At 35.7% G+C, this 20,684-nt stretch overlaps 2 protein-coding genes across 2 annotated transcripts; both read right to left on the bottom strand.

The window, feature by feature from the left end:
- Window positions 1-7,409: 7,409 nt before the first annotated feature.
- On the bottom strand, window positions 7,410-9,361 carry LOC133192900 (uncharacterized). The gene is made up of 5 exons (XM_061328906.1): window positions 9,281-9,361; window positions 9,009-9,171; window positions 8,783-8,861; window positions 8,108-8,625; window positions 7,410-7,617 (listed from the first exon to the last, which is right to left on the bottom strand). The coding sequence occupies exons 2-5, from the start codon at window positions 9,158-9,160 to the stop codon at window positions 7,410-7,412; spliced, it is 957 nt and encodes a 318-aa protein (XP_061184890.1). The 5' UTR covers window positions 9,161-9,171; window positions 9,281-9,361.
- Window positions 9,362-9,488: 127 nt separating this feature from the next.
- On the bottom strand, window positions 9,489-11,963 carry LOC133192898 (uncharacterized). The gene is made up of 3 exons (XM_061328905.1): window positions 11,716-11,963; window positions 11,115-11,674; window positions 9,489-10,990 (listed from the first exon to the last, which is right to left on the bottom strand). Exons 1-3 carry the CDS (start codon window positions 11,961-11,963, stop codon window positions 9,489-9,491), a joined length of 2,310 nt encoding a protein of 769 aa, XP_061184889.1.
- Between the last annotated feature and the right edge of the window lie 8,721 nt (window positions 11,964-20,684).

Below are 20,684 nucleotides of genomic sequence, written 5' to 3'. Positions count from 1 at the left end.
CGCTTAACAAACAAATGCTCTACTGGTAGTCTTTCTCTTAAATGGAAGTGCATAACAGCTTTCAGAATTTCGAGCAGAGCACATCTTTGATAATTGAAAACTATTTCGTTAAAAAATCAATTTAATATGTAGGACTACAAAGTGCGATGGGACTCCAAAGTCCGGTGGTCACGCCAAAGTCCGATGGTCTGCGCCAAACCCCGATGGTCTGACACGCCAAAGTCCGATGGTGCCGAAAACAATTAACGTTTATGGCGTCATAGTACTACATATTGCGATGCCGCGCCATGCCAAGATCTTAAATAAATACAAATAAATATTACATGCGAGGACTAACCCTAATCTCTCGGAGAGGTGCGAGACTAACCCTAATCGGTCAAAAAGTGTGTAAGAACTTTAACCTAGATCTATATCTTAGGTGGGTGCGAGACTAACCCTAATCAGTCGAATAGTGTGCGAGGACCAACCCTAAGTCTCTCGGGTTGGTGCAAAGCTATCCCATTATCGGTCCTATAGTGTGCAAGACTAACCCTGATCAGACGAGTGGTGTGCGAGGACTAACCCTAATATCTCTGGTGCGTGCAAGCAATAAACAAAATTAGTAAAATTGTATGCAAGGACGAATAATGAATCGATGGGCTTTTGAATGCAGGACAACGGCGTCAAGGATTGTCGGAATATTGTGACGTCATAAACGTTGATTGTTTCTCCGCACCATCGGACTTTGGCGTGTCAGACCATCGCACCTTAACGCAGCGCGTCTCATAGGAAACGAGCCATCGGACTTTGGCGTCCGTACCGACAATATACCATCAGGGTTTGGAGCAGACCATAGGGTTCGGCGAGACCATTGGACTTTGGCGTCACCATCGGACTTTGGAGTCTTACAAATACATGTATGTTGGCGATTTGCCTTTTGAAGAGTTATATAATGTCCATGAAAATCAAACAATGATGTATCGTAACCAATCCCAACTGTTTTCTAACCAGCCATTCTAAGAATGATAAAGTTATAAAGTTTTGTTACTTTTGTTTAGGGTGAGCTATTAATTATCTGTATAATGAATGATTGATTGTTGTTTTAGTGTTATGAGAAAGTGAGTAGGTACTACTGTCCTTTTCATTTCCTGGGACTCAATCTCTGTAGTCTCTAAGGGACAAGGATGTATGGATGATGTCGCTTGAATTTCTAATATATGAGTAACATATATAGTCGGGCATAATTGTTATCTTAATACGCAACCACAACCATATTTATAGTAATAGTGTATATAAGCTAACTTTCATACTTATATAAATGTTTGAAAGTTTTTTATTATATATATATATATATATATATATATATATATATATATATATATAATTATTCACGTCACCTGAGTCACTCAGGTCACCTGTTGCTATCGGATTTCGTTGTCTACGTCCGACGTTCGATAACATTTAAATGTGTTCAACTTCGAACCTATTTCAACCAATTTTGGCATAAAGCATCTATAGACAGAAAAATTGTGAATTTCAAGGTCTTTGCAACCCAACCCTTCCCCCTCCTTGAGGCCTGAGGGGTTTTGCCGAAACCCTCAAATAAAGCAATCTTCAAAAATCTCCTTTACTCCTAGACATCAAGCTGTCAAACTATTAGCTTTATTATAATTAGCACTGAGCCCTCTACGAGTTTTTTGAAATTCATGGCTTCAAGGTTGTGATGTTAAGGCGGGGACTTTGTAGATCATATAGTGAAAATACATATATCTTCAAAAATCTTCTTTCCTCCCACTGTATATTTAGCAGACAAACTAATTGTATAGATGTGATAAACAAGATTGCCTTTATCAAAATTGTGAAATTCGTGGACCCAGGGGTTCTGGTGCAAGGGCGGGGCTCTATTAACCTTACCATGAAAATTTATCAATTCTTTGAAAGACTCTTCTCCCCAGGGTTGGCCGGGGAAATACCGGTGGTGGGAATTACCAGTGGTAAATACCGGTATTTTTCTCTCAATTGGGAAATACTTGGAAATACAAATTTAAAATCTCTGTTTAATGTAAAACATGTCTTTAGGAAATAAAATATAGATAGATAGCATAAAAAACACAATTCAGCATATTTAGTTACTTCATTGTCAGTCTAATACATCTCAAATTCACTACTCCAGGTCCTCTTTTCCCCTTAGCATCCTAAAGCAAAATACAAGTTTTCCAGCTTTTTCAACCAAGTTTTTTCTTAGTTTAGTCTGACTTAAGCCAAAATTGGAGAAAGTTCTCTCTATAGATGCAGGGCTAGCTGGCATTTGCAACAGTTTCTGAGCATATTGACACAAACTTTCTTGAAATAATTTGACCTCTCAGCACAAATCCACAATCCCCCTGGTTTAAAACTGGTCAGTGCTTTCTCATCTTGAAGAGCTTTTGGCAGTTTGAATGACCTTTGATCTGATTTTTTGTAAGGACATGCCTAAGGCATAACTGGGTAGCCAAAACATTTTTAAAATCAAAGACCGATTTGATATTATAGCTATCAAGGTGTACTTCTGTCTACATCCCAACAAATGATTAAAATTATGAAGCAAGAAGCTGTACTTTATTTTCTAGGAACTACCAGTATTTCCCAGGAATAACCAGTATTTCCCACCGTCCCAGGACGGTATGAGATATTCATATGAATATTTCCCGTAATACCCTGTCTCTCCTCTGTATATTCAATAGATAAAGTTAATGCATGGTTATGATGAGCAATGGTGCTGCTTCAAAAATTGTGAAATTTATGGCACCTAGGTCAGTGGTTCTGGTGTTAAATAGGGGTTGAATGGGTCATACAGTGAACATTTATTTATTCTTTGAAAATCTTCCCCTGCTCATAGCTATTTTGCAGACAAGGTAAGTGCATACAAATGTCTACTAGTTTTTTTTTTTTTTTTTTTTGTTTGGCGACAAGAGTGCTATTTCCAGATTGAAATTCATATCCCCTGGGTCGGGGGTCCTGGTGAGGATGGGGCTTTACTGATCGTATAGTGAAAAATGCATCAATTCTTCGATTTTTTCCTTTCTGTTTCTGTGTGTTTAGCAGACAAGGTTAGTGCATGGTTATAAGCTAGAGTGCTTCTTCCAAAATTTTGAAATTCATGGCCTCTGGGTTAGGGGTTCTCGTGTTAGGGTTGATTTGTATAGAACATATAATGAAAATATAGGTAATTTTCACTCTACTTGGAGAGAAGTTGTTCCCCTTTGCTTATTATAACCTACGATAATTATTAACTGTAAACAATGATCACTGATTACATCCAGACTTCACTAAAACAGAAGCAAGAGTCCGGCAGGTAAAATTGTGCTTCAGTGGTTTTTGAATATATAGAATAGTTCCCAGAATTAATTACTGAAGGATCAACTTTACCCTGATCATCCCTAGATAATCATATTTAAACAGATGCAACAACTTAGTGCAGGTAATTTAAAAAAAAATATGAATAATGTAATTGATTTTGAAAATGTTCATTACCTTTATTAAAACCTAGCTTCATCTATTAATTGTCCAGTTTGCTTCAGGATCAGATTTTAAGCAATTGGATGTCTCATTTCAGTCAAGTTATGGTAGTCATTTCAAACCGATTTTTTTTTTTAATTTATTAAGTAGTGAAACGTAAAGGGATTGGGCAGCAGACATTGCCTATATAAGTCTCTCTCCACCGATTGATATGCGAATTAATTCTATACAATGAAAATTTAAATAAAGAGGCAAGGACTAATGATTAACATGGTATCTATCTATGGTATATAAACCATTTATAATTACTGGCTCCAAAATGCAATACTCCTTGTACCACTCAAATAGTTCTCCGATTGTTTTATGTTCAAGTTTCCCATTGATCACACCCTCATGTTTAATAAATTCATTCTTAATTTGTGTAGTAGCTGTTATGTTTTAAAGGAAACATGACAGATTTCAACAACTTACGCAGCTGCTTTTTCATTTTTCTTAAGATTGCAGGATAAAACTGGTGAGAAAAGGCAGACCATCCAACATGCAGCTCTTCAAGTAAAGATGTTGAATGAGTTAAGGTCTACAGGCCTTTAAAGGATGGAATTTTGACATCATGATTTCTCGCACCTTAATTTATTGCCTTCTTGATGACTCTTTCCAGTGCAACCCGAGCTGTTTTACTGTGTTTTACTAAGAGTTAAAATAACATCATATCGGAAAATTTGTAAGCTTGGAATAACTTTATCTTCGAAGATTTCTGCAAATATGAGGATCTTGAACTCCCGCTGCTCTGCTGGAATTTTGGAGTGGATATTAATCATTTTCTCTTTGCTAATTTCAGTAATTTTAACTGGAGTAAGTACAGTACTTTTTTCTCTTGTCAAGAATTTTGGATGTCTTTTTTGAGTGGGACCAAAGTAATCATAACCAGAAATGCTCAGCACTCATGATACTCAGGTGACCGTCAAGGCCAATGGACCTCTTAATCTGGATTAAAGTTAATCAATTTCACTTCTTTTAAATTAAAACATTTTGTTACAATTACTGATTTAGCTATGAGCATAATGAATCATACAGGCTTTTACATTACATCGGGAGGTAAAAAATATGTGCCTTTCATTAAAAAAAATGGACCGGATCTGGACTTGAGGTGTCACGCTGCACCCTTAAACACCCACGTGTTGCAATCCGTCATAGAAAAGTCTGTAACCAATCTTAAAGCTCCACACAACAACCATAGATTGATTTTGAAAAAAAAAAATCCTCCATAAATGTAAACGTTAAACATTAAAAATTCTATGCAGAAAAAAAATTAAGACATGTTTAAGTTCTTGAAGATGTGACCACATACTTTTCACCCATATATATTTTATTAGCGTTTTATTAAGGAATAACTGTCTAATTTTTTGGATTCATGATGTGATCAATCGAGTGGCTTGCGTGATAATTTGCATAAACGCCGAAGGCGTTTATGCATAAAATTATCACGTAAGCCAATCGATTGATCATCGTCATGAATCCAAAAAATCCGACTGTTATTCCTTATATTTACGTGCTCCTGATTCTGCAATTCCCGTGCTAATAGCCCCGCTTCTGTCTCTATTTGTCCCGCCCCGCACGTGATTTTTTTTTTAACCGCGCCTATCGATGAACCAGTAGATTTATGTAGAAATAAAGTATTTTTAAAATTTGTAATTTTATCTCGGACAAAGACATTGGAAATGTAAATATTGAAAAATATATCTCGGTGAAAAATACCATTTTCTCAAAACCTTTAACTTAAAGTACGTTACTTATATTTATTTTCCAACTAATCATTTATTTCATTCAGACACACACAAATTGACAAACTTCCTCAATTTAGCTGATAGTAGTGTGCTGTCGGTGTGCATTATTACTCCTCATTCGTACAATGTAGTTCATGTATATTTATTTAAAATTTATGTGAAAGGAATTTTGAAGAAAGATCACACCATATGTAAATATAGTATGATGATGCGTATGATAACATCGGGGAAAAAGGAAGTAATAAAAATGTTTGGCGATTAAATTTTCATTTAAATTTCCTAGTGTTGATCATATATTCTCAAGAAAGTATTCACAAGTTAGAGATTTGTGTATGAAGTCAAATACTTTTGAGAGGAACTATCTAGGAGCTTTGCCGCGCAACCGGTTTAACGAATCATCTGATTCGTTACACAACTTTATTTGACCTTCTCAATGGATCATCATACAGCTTACATGTATGAGCATATTGAAGGTACATGTATTACAATATCTGACGTTAAAAAAAGCATCTATATCTGAAAGTAATTGTATTCAAAAAAATTCTTTACCAGTTTCAAGATTTATAATTCCCCCCCCCCCCCCCTAAAAAATACATTTACATTGTATATTGTTTAATTTTACAAAATTATTTTTAAATCTCACCATGAACAATATTTTCTGTGAAAAAAAATTATTTTACATACCAAAGTATATTGGTCAAAATTCTTAACTTACTCATTAAAAACTACGTTTCTAAATGATAACATTCTCCCTGAGATGTTTGAGTACATGTTAAACATTAGGCGTTGGAATTATTTTTTAAATTAATCTTATCCTTTTTATCTATATATACTAAGAAAAGGTAAGTTAGGGAACAAACGCATTTTACTGTGAAATCATCTTTATTCTTTGGTGACAAATATTTGCGGTTTTCGTTGATCAACTTTACCCTTGAATTTACATCCCCACGAACATTTCTAATTTTCTTCATCTTTTGATATCTGATATAATTAAAATGGGTACAAGTGATTTCGGCACCTGGTAAATTCGGCACCTAAAGAAAAAGTGAATTCGGCACTTGGTGAATTCGGCATCAGAATCTGGTGAATTCGGCATTAGAATTAAAATTGCGTTATTTCGTTATTTCTGTACCACTCCATTACTGAAATGTATACTCCCGATATTGAAGTAGAGTGAATACCCTGCCTGTGAAGAGTGAACGGGCAGTCTTGTCTGATAAATGATATGTGCACATATCTGATACTGGTCCCATGAATGTTACAAATATGTTCAGAAATAAAAGTTGTTAAATCAGAAATTTTGGGGTATATTTATGGTGTTCTGATATCCAACCTTTTTAATCAGAAAAATCAGACCTAGAGTATTCATAGTTTTCATTTGACAAAGAGTTGAAAATGCAACTTGCAGTTTTCAATTGTTCATAACAAGTGTCTTTCAGTTTGTGATAAATTGCAAACAAAATTGTGATTTAATGTTAAAGTTTCATTTTCTTCTTCTTTATGTAATAGGTAACAGTTCACAAACTAATTCTTCATATTTCAACTCCCTATTCAATTCTGAAATGATTTAATTTAGACACTGTTATGAACAACATTATCGGTTTAAGAAGTTTACATTGAATAAATTTCCTTAAAGTTTCCTGCTGAACATGCACATCATTACATACTGTGTTGTCATCCACATATTCTAATGTAAAGTTTTAAGCTTTTCACTGGTCAATGACAATTTTATCGCAAAAAAATTGTTCATTTCATTGTTCATAACTAAGACACACTTAAAGGTCGGAGTGGTAGTGATGTTTCCTTTATGCACATTTAAACTGTCAACCACCTTCTGTTGCATGTTACTTGTGTAATAACATATTCCACAGTAATTCTGGTAATGTATTTTAAAATGCATATTAGCAACTAACTGGAAATTGTATCACCATGCCTGCAGAGGAGATTTATTGAAATTCTAGAGCAGTAACATGCTTGTGACCAACAACAATGTATGAATGACTTTAAAGTAATCCTGGTATGTCAATGACACAAAAACACTAGACAAATCATTTTAATTATATAAATTTATTACATTTCAAAAGATATTCTTCATCCAAATTACAAATCTGAAAAGAAAGAAAAAAATAACTATATGCACTGTTTTGATCAAACAAATTGACATTTGTTGGTCTCAAAGTGTATTTTCAAGCTCACCATGAAACAAGAAATAGATCCTTGAACCATGCAATCTAAGATCTGGGGGAAGAAGGGTCTTTTTAATGTCTTCAAACAAAACTGTGTGGCTGATTTCTCCTTCTGTCCACAACCCATTTTTAGCAGGATAATAAAATTGAACAAAGGGCCATTCTTGAACCTAAAATGTACAAAGTTGCAATTGAAATGTGAAGAAACCTAAACAGTATCCAGAATCAAGCAGTTTCAAAAGACATTCATGTAATTTGTTGCTGTGAAAAATCTTGGAAGATCTATATTGAAGAAAAAAAAACATAATGCTAAGCTGTTGAAATTTACTTTTAGCTTTCCTGTACTATTCAGCTTATCTATTTACAACAAATTATTGTGAACTATATTATAAAAAAATAAATTTTAAAATGTACGTCTAAATCCAGATTAATAGGAAACAATAAACTAAACAAATTTCATCAACAACAAATGTAACAGAAACACTTCTTTACTCACCACAGCAGGCAAAGAACATTGACCATGGGCAACAAGTACATATTGCCCAGCATTGTACCTTAAATAACCAGGATATTATAGATATCATTCCACCATTATGCCTAATAAATTATCTACATGTTTTAAGAAATTTTATGTTTGATTAAATTATCGTATCATATTACCTTTCTTGACCCTCAGTGACTTGGGTTGTAAGCTCCTGCATGGCTTGCAGTTCCTCTGATTGTGGGCCTTCAAAGAACTGAGGTTCCTGACTCACAGCAACCTGTGGATCCTCTGGTTCCTCAATGGCTGGCCCCTCTATAACAGGTGTTTCTTCACTCACTGTGAACTGTGGATCCTCTGGTTGCTCTACAATGGCAGGACCCACTACTACCTGGGGCTCTTCACTCATTGCCACTTGCAGTTCCATAGATTGCTCTATAATGGCTGGGCCCTCTATGGACTGGGGCTTTTCACTCAGTGCAACTTGTGGTTCCTCAGGTTGACTTATAATGGCTGGGCCCTCTATGGTCTGGATCTCTTCACTCTCAGTGACTAGTGCTTCCTGAGACTGCTCTAAAATGGTTAGGTCTTGTATAACCTGCAGCTCCTGACTAACTGCAACTTCTAGTTCCTCAGTTTGTTCTAGAATGGCTAAATACTCCATTGAATAAACAGGTGATAATCTGTCTGCCTCATCCTAAAACAAATGATAAGGATGATTTATTTACACTATCATAAATATCTGATACTTACACCGGTTTTTAATTTGGTAACAAAGAGAATTATTGTAAAATCATTTTTAAAGTATCAGTAATTTTGAGAAATTTCTTTGGTAAAACAATGTGCCAACTTACTGTTTCTAATTCTGCAATAATTGTGGTCAGGCCTGATATATCTTTCAAAGTATCATCTTCACTGTCTTCTACACAGTCACTGATGAAAAAAATATTGATAAACAATTGCATATTTCTACCCTCATCCTTTAAGCTTAAAACACAAAGGCACAATTTCAAAATTTATCTTTGGATTTTACTGTCATCTGAAATTGTGATAAATTTCATCTGTATGATAATTACTTACTCGTGCACATGAATTTCATTTCCTGCAACAGCACCAGTAGGTAGAGAGGTCTCATCATCTGATTTGGAACCATTAGGATCATCAAAATCACCTCCTTCATCATTATCATCATCATCATTATCATCATCATCACTTGTTACATAGGACTCCATAGAGGAAGAGCCTGTTTGTCAAAGAAAAACAGTGTTAAATACTAAATGATTTTTCTTAAATAATAATTTGTTCACATTTGTCAACCAAGAAAATACATAATTTTTATAAAGCCTGTTTACTTGAAGAGCTATGCCTGTTTCTGCCACGACCTCGACCACGTCTCCCCTCACCCTGTTGAACTGCACGACCTCTACCACGTCTCCCCTCACCCTGTTGAACTCTACGGTCTTGACCACGTCTACCCTCACCCTGTTGAACTCCACGACCTCGACCACGTCTACCCTCACCCTGTTGAACTCCACGACCTCGACCACATCTACCCTCACCCTATTGAACTCCACAACCTCGACCACGTCTCCCCTCACCCTGTCCAACTCCACGACCTCTACCACGTCTACCCTCTTCGTGTATACCTTCATGGTGCTGTCGATTCCCTTTTTTTTTTAGATTTACAACAGTCCATGGACCAGTGATGTCTTCATTTAAACAAGGGCCCTCACCTAAGCAACCCCCACAGAAACAACTCCTCTCCCTCACTGAGATAACAAATGGCTGTACTGATCTGATACAGTGGTAATTTCTAGTGTCCTTCAGTTGTTTCACATTTGTTCTTTCTGGCAAGTTTCTATTAACATCAGTCTTTTTCACATAGAAAAACTGTCTTTTTGTATGTGTATGGTCTTCGTCAACTCCCCCTTTTGGCAGACTCAAATTTTCTGTACAGTATTGAAAGAATTGCATGGGTTCAAGTATATCCTGACATCCTGCAGCAACTGCATTTTTCGCACACTTCTTCAGTACACCAATTTCACGGTCACATGGTCCCTTCCCATGCCTACTGCCGAAAAAATGTTTTTCTATCTTCACACCAAAGTCCTCTTCTGAAAAGGAACAGTTAGCAAAATTTATTTTGTTCTTGTATTGGGTTGGGGCTCCATCAGAAAACTGAAAAACATGCGTTATATTACCCTCACTTTCCTCCAGTAGCTTTTTTATTCCAATTTTGACAAAATGCTGCACACCATGGTGGTCATGTGTGAGGTCATCACTAATAAATACCATTGAGTCTGTCACAGTCTTGGGGTTCTCGGTACACTTACGGCATTTGTATGATGCCACAATAGAGTGGATTGTAACCTGTGTATTGTTCCAGTGAAACCCTTGAGGTGCATCTTGTGCTCTGCAGGTGAAATTTTCTGCATAATCCATGCAGAAAACAGCAGTGCCAGGAGGAGGATTTCCTGATACTACTTTGTACTGATGATATTGCCACCTGGCATTAAAGAGGTGCTTTGAAAATGTTTCTATCTTAACTTTGAATATTTCAACCAAGTCCTCAACAAGACCTTCCTTCTTCACTTTTGTAAGTTTACGATTTTCCCCTTTCTCCCACTGCCACCACTTCACGGAAGAGTATATGTGAGGAGCTGTAAGAATGGGTTGAAGATGTTCAGAAACTCTCTGTATCCCGCAAGTTTCATAATAACGATCCAGACATGCCTTTTTGTACTCTCCATCTGCCTTTGGACAGAGTGTTAACTGGGAAGCAGCATATTTATCTGCTATTTGGCAATCTTTACCAACAGATGCACACAGTGAGTTGATTGACTTCAATATCAAGTCTATATTGAGACAGTATTCACACAAGCATTCTCTAAACCTGTGATTTGTAAAAGGAAGCACATTCTTGGGCTTTTGACGCACAAAGGTTCCATAGCTCACTGGATGGTCTACTTCTTTTGCATACTTATCATAACTTGCGCGCAAAGAATTTTCCATTATTTTGCACCCCTGCACATGTCCATTCACTTTGACAGCTCCTCTTGTATCTGGGATGTCCCGGCTTGCATTGTCATAGACATTCAAAATTTTATTTTTTTCTTCATGTGACAAAATGTCTTTCCTTTTCTTTCTTGCATCTTCCCAACCCTCCTTTCCACTCTCTTCATTTACTCGCTTCTGGAGTTTTTTTCGATATCCCAAGTGATGTCAGAATAGCCTTTCCTTTAGTTTTTAAAGCCATGGCGATTAGACGTTTTTCTCTTATATCTCTCTTCTTTCTTTTACTTTTCAACCTACTTAGTGCTTCTCTAAATGAATCTGAAACCTCCATCGCAAGTTTTCTTTTGACCTTTGAGTTTGGGCTGGCCACACCAAGTCTTTGGTTTATTGAAGTTTTTGTTCGTGGAGATTGCTGATTGATTGCTGCTTCTATAACTGCTGCTTTTAGCATTGGATTGTCCGGCATTGAACTAAGGCATGATGTAATCTTCTGTTTCTGCCTAGATTTGGCCACCCTAAATGTGCTGGATTTTTCTCCTGACTGTATCTCAGACTCCATTGCTGACACTGATGTAGGGGATACTGATGATGTCCCACACTTCTGTTCTTTATAAGCTTTTCTTCGTTTAGCATTTATGGCTGTTTTCTTTTGACGGCTCATGTGCGCTCTTTGTATTCTTTTTTGTTCCCTCCACTTTTTGCGCTGTTCTTCACAAGTTTTACGGGTTCTTGGTTATCTGCTTTTCCCTGCAACTTCAGTCTTTCTCTGTACCTCTTCTGGCGGATCCTTTGAAGCTCTTTATTTCTTTGTTTTGCTTCTTCACTTTGATGTTTTTCTCTGTATAATTTAATTCGTAATGTTTCTGCTGCTCTGTGTAATTTGTAGAGTTCAGGATTGGACTTAAGCCTTTCTCTGTATTCCCTTGAATAATCCTTTGCTTTTTTCATTTCAGATGATTTCTCCACAAACTTTACCGTCATTTTCTGACTCTGACACATCCTTTTTCCTACAGAGTCCATCATCTAAAAAATAACGCATGACATAGTAAGACAAAGATGTAATTTAGCCTTGTGATAATGGAGCATAAAATTTATTTCCTGTAGTGTCAATGTTATGAACAGTTAGCAGCATTTTACTCTCTATATTTCAAATGAATTATACTTACTTTGGTACCCTTAATTTTTAAAAGCTTTTCAAAAAATTAAATGTTTAAAAAACAGTGGATTACTTACAACTTCAAATGAATTATTCTACAAGTATTATTGTTCATAACAACTGTTCATTTTAAAGTGTCCATGTTATGAACAAACCTAGTTCTTGATATACTTTTCACTACATGCTGCTCTAAAATTATTAAAACCTCTATTTAACATAAACCTTCCAGTCAGGTAAAATTCTTCCGATATTTTTAATAGATCTTTAAAATCTATCTTCTGAAAGACTTATTTAGATGTTCATAACAACAGACTACAAAAGAATTTATACAACTTGTGTCCATATGATGAACAAATGCAGGTTTTGTTGAATCATTTTATTTCATGTTTGTTACTGCTCATAAACATTTTATTATTAATAATATTAATCTTTTTTCTAAATAAAATTGCAAATTTAAAGAATTATAATTCTGACTCAAACTATTCAAGAGTTTTTTTGTTCATAATTTGGACTCTGGAAACTGCATCCATTACATGGTCTTGTTATGAACAATACCTTTTCAAAATTTCCACACCTTGGGATTCTTAAATAAATTAAAATTCACTCATATTGGTTGTCTCAAAGATTTTAATTAGTTTTATTTTCTGAGTGTTACACTGGTCAAATATTTAAGCAGAAAACTTGGTCTTTCTTATTCGTGCATAACGTTAGATACATGTCCAAAACATGTTCGAGTTGTCTCTGTTATGAACAATGTTAAAAATCCTAAACCAATTTTTGTATTCTGACTTGCACTAAGATCAGCATTTGATCATGTGTCAAATACAACTTTCGTTTATTTTTTAGCCTGTGCATGCTGAAACTGTTATTATGTTCCGTACAGTTAAAATTGCACTGTTGTTCATAAAAAGGACACATACTGCATAGTGTGTGTTGTTTCGTTTCAAGAGCGTTTCTGGCTTTAATTCTCTAAAACATCCTTGTCGCTTGCTTGTATCGATGAATAAATGTTCATAATACGATAAGATTATGCTATTTCCACTGATTTCAAACAATAAATGCCCATTAAACCCATAAAAAGAAAATTCTTACCTTGGCTTCCGTTCATCACAGGCTTTGATGGCTTTGGACACTGTTATTTAGCGCACGTCATTGAGCACATGGTTGTGTTTACATATATGCGATCTACGTCACCGGCCTTTGTGTACACATGTGTTCAACCTAGGGCATATTTTTTGATCGTGTACGTAAGGCATTCCTTCTCCAGCTACATGTATAGCGTTCATAACAAGTGGACACGCAACTTAGAGGCTATGACTAATTTCACTTTTAAATACTACACATCGCATTTATTGCAATGACAATTTGTTTTTCTTTAAAATACGGATCAAACTGATTTATTTTCTATTAAATGTGCATTCAAACGCATTTAATGTTTTTTAACAGCTCTTTTTTTATTGCGTTCAGTGTGGACACTGAAAGTTATGAACGCTTGGTTCATTTTATTTTCGTTTAACTGCGTATTTGAATAATTCTTTTAAAAAAACACCGCTCAGAGTGTAAATCTATATCATTTTCTATCCTAATCAGAAAAAAAATCTGTACTTAATCTAATAATAACATGAAATGCAGTAGTGCAATCTAACAGCCATTAGAATGTAACATTTAAACACGAAAAAAGCAATGCATTTTTAACAAAACAAATGGTACATTTCTTGTTTTCAGCATTACATGAATATAATTTTGGTGTGTGTAGAATCTACAAACTAAGCAGGTTATTTTGATATGCCCATGATACTAAGCAATCCAAAGGTTTGTGAGAAATTGGATATTTAATACCACTCCTGTCAGCTGACCCAGTATCAAATATGTGCACATATACATGTTCAACATTACATGGTGTAGATTCAAGTATCAAAAAATTAACCTCATTTTTCTGAAAGTGTCAATAAAGTGTAGATTGCTTTTAGAGTTGAAGATTGCAGATAGATTTGTAGTGGTCATTATGGATCTAAGCATTTGAAAACCTGTGCAGCATACACTTATATATAATAATAGCAACATCCAGCGTCTGTAGATTGTCGGTACAAGTAGTCGGTACGTATACTACTGGCTGAATATTTTGTCCTTCAAATTGTCTAAAAAGAGAGTTCCAAGTACAGCAATGACCTTGAAAATTGCAATCACTTTTCTGACAAGTGCAGTCCAGATGTGGCTTTTCTCTAATTTCATTTTATACCAGGAACGATGACTTTGTCAGTGTATTTTAATGAATTTCTGTTCTTCATTTTGAGGTTCTGAAGGCATGTAGAAACAGCCTGAATATATCAACCAGGGTGAATAAAGGGTGTCAAATTATGTAAGTAAACACAATTGAAGATCATTTGATCGGGGATTGAATAATTTTCCCTTTAATTTTCTCTACTCTATTGATAAATATTATTTTTATCTCACCAGAATCACTCGGCTCTCTTTTTACAAGTCTCTTTCTGCGTAACAATGATCTCACATAAGGTTTCAAAATATCGATGTGTCCTATCATTGTGCTTATTTCTTCCTGTCAAAATTTTTTCTGTTGTTGCCCTTATTCTTCTTTCTGAAATATGGAGATAACGAACAGTATTCAAGCTCAAAGTCCATTAAAACAATACAAATCGGGTACAGAACAACCACGGACCTCAGAATTTAGAGGTGGGCTCAGGTGCCATGGAGGAGTGAGCATCCCCTGCAGACCGATCACACCCGCTGTGTGCTCCTTGTCATGATCGGTAAATAATGGAAAAATCCTTCGACAGTTCATTGTGTAAATAATGGCCTAACAATTGGTATGAAGAACGTCAGTCAGCATATAACTTCGATATGATAGATTGTTTTTGCTGACAAGGTCATTGTATCGACCATAGAACTTAGGAAATGCTGACTTTAAACGAGACTGTTGATATTCTTGTCTCATCAATTAGTTTGTCAATAACTTGCCTCAATTTAGAAATTGTTCTTACGTAGAGCATACTCTTGCGTATCGAATCAAATAACTATTGATATTTGATAATACGTCGTCGATATATATCTAAATGTCGAGTTGAAGGCCACAGTAAGAGATTTCTTTTTCTCATGTGTAAGATTTTGAATAAATTTTGCTTCATATGAATACAAAAATAGGTCTGCTAACAACTGGGCGCAATTGGTACCAATGGGTATTCCACCAGATTGTTTAATAAGATTTATTTAATATCTCTATAATTCGGTCTAAAAAAGTTGAATCCTATGTTGAACATAATTGTCCATAAAGCCGAGAATTAAGGGTTCACCTCGCGGTGATCTTGATTTGCTTCGAGTCTAAATACCAATATCATGATCATGACTATGTATAATGATCATGACTATGTATTGATTATGACTATGTATAATATAATGATCATGACCATGTATTGTATAGCCTTCATTATGCTTAAAACCCAAAGATCTTACATGACCTTTACATTTTTAGGTGACCTGAAACACTCGGTTTACCTATTGCTATTTGTTTTCCCTTCCCTGGAACCTCTCAACCAATTTCAACATATTTTCGTATATAGAATTTATGAGTAAAGGGGAACATAAGTCTTGAAATTCATTGTTTCTCCCACTCTTGCCCGGAGCCTGAGGGGTATGGTCACTACAGGAAAACGATATAAATACATGCCATCTTCAAAATGTCTTCTTTGTACATCAAGCAGTCAAAATGTTGACATCATTTAATAAGCAATGAACACTAGGCCAAAATTATGAAATTCAGGGCCCCAGGATTGGACTCATATTGAAATATGTTGAAAATCCATTATGTCTTGGAAGGTCCTGGGCCGCGAATGACCTAAGTCGATAAAAAAAATAGGTAGCAACTGTTCCTTCACCAAGCTCTCGGCACTTTGAAGTGAAAGTTGCGGTTCCTTCGAATGAGACCTTAAAAACCGAGGCCGTGTCACGGTAGGATAAAGATCCCTCACTGCTCAATGGCCCTGAGTGCCGAGTAAAGGTTTAAATTTGAAGCCTTTCACCGGTATATATTGACCTCTCTCTCTCTCTCTCTATATATATATATATGTAAATTCCCGAACGGAACGTAAAACAACATACAATCAATGCTAAACAACATAAAATCAATCAATCTTCATTCGACATCTAGAAGTCAAACTGATGGCAAGTTTATAGTAAGAAATCAATGTTTTAATAAAATTGTGAAATTATTGCCACCTAGGTCCTTGGTTCAGAATGGGTCTATGTTGATCATCTATTGAAATTTGAAAATCTATTTACTCATGAACATCTGGCAGAGAAACTCTTAGTATGATTTATGATTTAACCACGGGGTTAATATATATTTCTATCTAAAACTTTGGTTGCCCATTGTGGCCCCACCCTAGCTTAGTTTCAACTCTTCTGGCCCAATGGTTCTTTTCCTTTCCTGGGACGTCATCCCTGCAGACCGTAAGGGATGGGGCTGTTTGGATGTCATAGAACTCCTGGAGGATGTGACCAGTCAACAGGGGATGGTTGTTGCTTGACTTTCTGAGTTTTGTGAACTATACAAGTACGATCTGTGGTCCGAGATTTCCTTGCTCAAGGGCTGGAAGACCACTTTTCCGTGAGTGCTCTTTCCGACCTTGACAAGGCCTGGAAGACCACTTTTCCGTGACCGCTCTTTCCGACCTTGACTTCACCTTCGACATTTGAGCCTAATGTTTTGCCTGTGTGTATCAAAAATCAAACACTTTATACATTTCGATTAAGCGTCATAGATATGGTCATGATTATTACCTTTATTTGCAAGATATTAATTATAAGACTTTATAATAAGCTTAGTTATTAAGTTATATAAGTTTTTTTAATTATAATTTTCATATGAGTTGACAATGTACTTTTGTGGTATGATCGACCACAAAAAATATAACTGCAGTGTTCTTGTCTTGGTAGCACTTTCTTATTTGGGGGGGGGGGGGTAAATAATAAATATACAAATATTATTAACAATTACATCTATATAGTAATGCGGAGGCCTGACCTCTCCACTCCACTGTGGAAGTGTTGAGGAGTTAAACAGTAGTTTGAGTATTCCTGTCGACCGGTCAAACCCGTCGTGAGCTCTTTATGTTCCAAAGAGAATCCATAGAGAATTCAGTGAGATAATAATGGCCTAACGATTCGTATGAAAGACGCCAGTCAAAATTTGAATTTACGATAGACTGTTTTTGCAAATACTTGTATGGTCTTTGACCATTGAATTTGCGAAATGATTTATTTCTATCATCAACTTATTTGTCAGTAGCCTCTCTCGTTTTAGAAATTGATCGTACGTAGGACATGTGCTAGCGTATCGAATCAACTGGAAGACCTGAATTCGATATGCAGCTGTTAATGATATATTGCTGCATAAATAAGGGGAGTCGAGAAAAGTTGAAATCATGATGTTTATCATAAAATTTAGTTGTTAGTTTGCTATAAACTTCCTTTTATAGTTTTTACAATTTTACTTCAAGATATACGTCAACTCGGTGTACATACTACATGTATTATATTGTTATTGAAGTTTGGATATGTTTTAAAGCTACATATACTGGAAATTTTAAAGCTTAATTGTGAAGTTTTTATGTATAGATAAAATATAACGCCAATTTTCCCCACAATAATCTATAAGTAATTGCCTTAATGGACGCTACGCCACTCAGTCAACTGCCTTATTTTTTTCATGGAGACTCCTGGCTAAAACTGGTGAGAAAAATGGCAATAACATGCAGCTCTTTGATGGCAGTTGTGAATGGGTTAAGGTCTACAGGCCTTTAAAAGGACGGAATTTTGGCATTTCCCACCTCCTGTATTCCCTCCCTGACGACCCTTATCATTGCAGCCAGAGCTGTTTTACTGTGTTTTATTAACAGATTGAAACTGCATCCTATGGGGGGTTAAGTTTGGAATAACCTTATCTGTGAAGCACATTTCTGCAATTAAGAGGTCTTGAAATCTTACTGCTTTGCTTGAATTATGGAGTGGACAAAAATTTCAAAATGTCATATAGTGAAAATATAAAATCTTCTCTACTCAATAACATCTAGCAGGCAAACTCTTTGCATGAATCTTTGCATGAATCTTCTTTAGGTGTAAAATTATGATTCTCAGGCATGTGTGTCAGGTCCCAGGATGGTTATGTATTTACATTTAAGGGTCATAAAATATTCTTTTATATTATTTTCAAAGGAACAACTAGTTGGTAAGCTAGTTATAGACGACACTGAGTACTTCACCTTTACTGAAACATATAAAATTTATGTCCTGAGGTGGGTCTTACCTAATCAAATTAAAACAAGAGGCCCAAGGCCCTTAAGGGTCACCTGAGTATAAATACAACACTGTAATGGATCTATGGAAGTATAAAATAAAACAAACTGAAAGATCATCTATTTTGCCCGAAAATCAAGCTATTAAGAGAAATATAATGATTAGGGATCAGCAAAATAAGTCTAGTACTTAATAAATCCTAAACTAGATCTATTTACTTGCCTCGATTTGTAACTATTATCTTGTGAACAAAACAATAGTACTTGAGCACTTTTGGTAAAGCCATCTCATTCCCTCTCACACTGGCCTCTCTTGCTCTATCAAAAACATTTAATGTACAAATATAAGGTTTACTTGTCTCACTTATTAATATACTATTAATAAGTCTACCTAACCAATAAGAACTATGAAAGTATTTTTTAGATTATACAATAAAAATCCTTGCATAATTTTCTTATTCCCTTAACCTTTTAAAAGAGCCCTGGCCATGACCACAGCGTTTGACTAAATGGTCCAGATGTTAAAAAATCTGGTTAAAAAAAACCCTTCCTTTTTATAACTGTTACTCTGTTTGCCTCCGATATGTCCAGGAGTAGAGAAGATTTTCATAGAAATAATGCATTTTCAATACAGATTCAACGCATTCTACCGTAACACCAGTACCCATTATTCGGGGTCATGAAATTCACAATTTGGAAGAGATACTTTCATGATCATAACTATGCACTAAGTTGTAGATTTTCAAACAATAAACACATTTTCACTATTATCAATAAAAACCACTTTCCGAAAAACACCAGAACCCCTGCCCCTGGGACCACAAGTTATAAAAATGTTGTAAGAATCACCCTTGTTCATCATGACTATGCACTTTGAATATCTGCTCAACACTAAGGAGCAGATAGGATTATTTAATAGAATTAATGCATTTTCATTATATTATCAATAGAGCCCCACCCTTACACCAGACCATCTGACCCAGGAGCCATGAAAATAACCAATTCTGGAAGAAGCACTCTTGCTCATCATAACCGTACACTTAGTTTCTTTAATTTATAACTTGGAGCAGAAAAGTTTTTTTTTTTTTGGATAACTTTATAACCTGGAGCAGAAAAGATATTTTCAAAGATATGATTTTTCACTATATACTCAAAAGATCCCCTCTTTCACCATGGGGCCATGAATTTCACAATTTTGGGAAAAAGCATCCTTGCTTATCATGACCATGCAATTTGTTTGTTTAAATAATACCCAGGAGCAGAGAGGAAGGTTTTCAAACAATTAATGCATTTTCACAATAATTCATTAAAAAAAATTCTTATATAAATCTCTTATAAAATTGGCCTTTCAATTACATTTTTCATAGAGATTAATTATCATAGGTGAAAAGCAAAGGAGAATAACCTCTCTCAGTAGTATACAAATGAAAAATTAGAGCTCTTAGTTAACCCCTGACCCTAAGGCCACAAATTTCAAAATTTTGGAAGATGAACCCTTGCTCATCATACTGTGCACTTAGTTTTTCTGTTTAATACCCAGAAACAGAGTAGAAAAGTTTCAAAGAATTAAATTAAAGCATTTCCACTATATTATCAATAGAGACTCATCCTAACCCCTGGCCCAGGGGTTATGAAATTCACACTAAGCTGTAGTTTGTCTGCTAAATATACAGAGGAAGAGGAGAAGATTTTTAAAAGAATTTATGCAGTTTCACTTTATAATCAATAGAGCCCCGGTCACCCGCGTGGCGCAGTGGTGAAAGCGTCTCCTCGAGAGTCGTAAAGTAAAGAGTCGATCCTTACGTCGCGGGTTCGAATCCACTGTGCGACGTGGAGACCAGTCCTTCCGATGAGACCGTATAAACCGAGGTTCTGAGTCGCACTAGGCGTTGGCATGAAAAAAAGATCCTTCACTGCTCAATGGCCCTGAGTGACGAGTAAAGGTATAAATGCAGCCCTTCACCGGTAAGTGGTAGCGTCTCCATATGAGTGAAAAATTCTCGAAAGGGACGTTATACAACTTAGGAGCCATGAAATTCACAAATTCGGGGGAGGCACTCTTGCTAATCATAACTATGCACTGCATTTGTTTCCTAAATACCCAGAAGCAGAGGAGGAGATTTTCAAAGAACTGATGCATTTTCACTGTGTAATCCAATACAGCCCCTCCCCCACCACCAGAACCAATGACCCTGGGACCACAATTTTGGAGGAAACATCCTTGCTCATCATAACTTCGCATGTAGTTTATCTGCTGAATATACATGGGGAGAGAAG

This window comes from Saccostrea echinata, unplaced genomic scaffold (assembly GCF_033153115.1).
Source record: "Saccostrea echinata isolate AGI-Se365-2 ecotype Australia unplaced genomic scaffold, CSIRO_AGI_Sech_v1 ptg000025l, whole genome shotgun sequence".
Taxonomy (NCBI): domain Eukaryota; kingdom Metazoa; phylum Mollusca; class Bivalvia; order Ostreida; family Ostreidae; genus Saccostrea; species Saccostrea echinata.
The sequence above is the reverse complement of the archived record's forward strand: the minus strand, read 5'-3'. Positions and strand labels throughout refer to the sequence as shown.

Coding starts and splice junctions, on each gene's coding strand:
- LOC133192900 (XM_061328906.1), bottom strand. CDS start 9,160: ATGGAGTCCTATGTAACAAGTGATGATGATGATAATGATGATGATGAT. Junction 8,862..9,008: donor AATGAAATTCATGTGCACGA/GTAAGTAATTAT, acceptor TTTTTTCATCAG/TGACTGTGTAGAAGACAGTG. Junction 7,618..8,107: donor GTCACTGAGGGTCAAGAAAG/GTAATATGATAC, acceptor TGTACATTTTAG/GTTCAAGAATGGCCCTTTGT.
- LOC133192898 (XM_061328905.1), bottom strand. CDS start 11,963: ATGGACTCTGTAGGAAAAAGGATGTGTCAGAGTCAGAAAATGACGGTA. Junction 11,675..11,715: donor CAAAGGATCCGCCAGAAGAG/GTACAGAGAAAG, acceptor AAGCAGATAACC/AAGAACCCGTAAAACTTGTG. Junction 10,991..11,114: donor GAAAAAAACTCCAGAAGCGA/GTAAATGAAGAG, acceptor GGGACATCCCAG/ATACAAGAGGAGCTGTCAAA.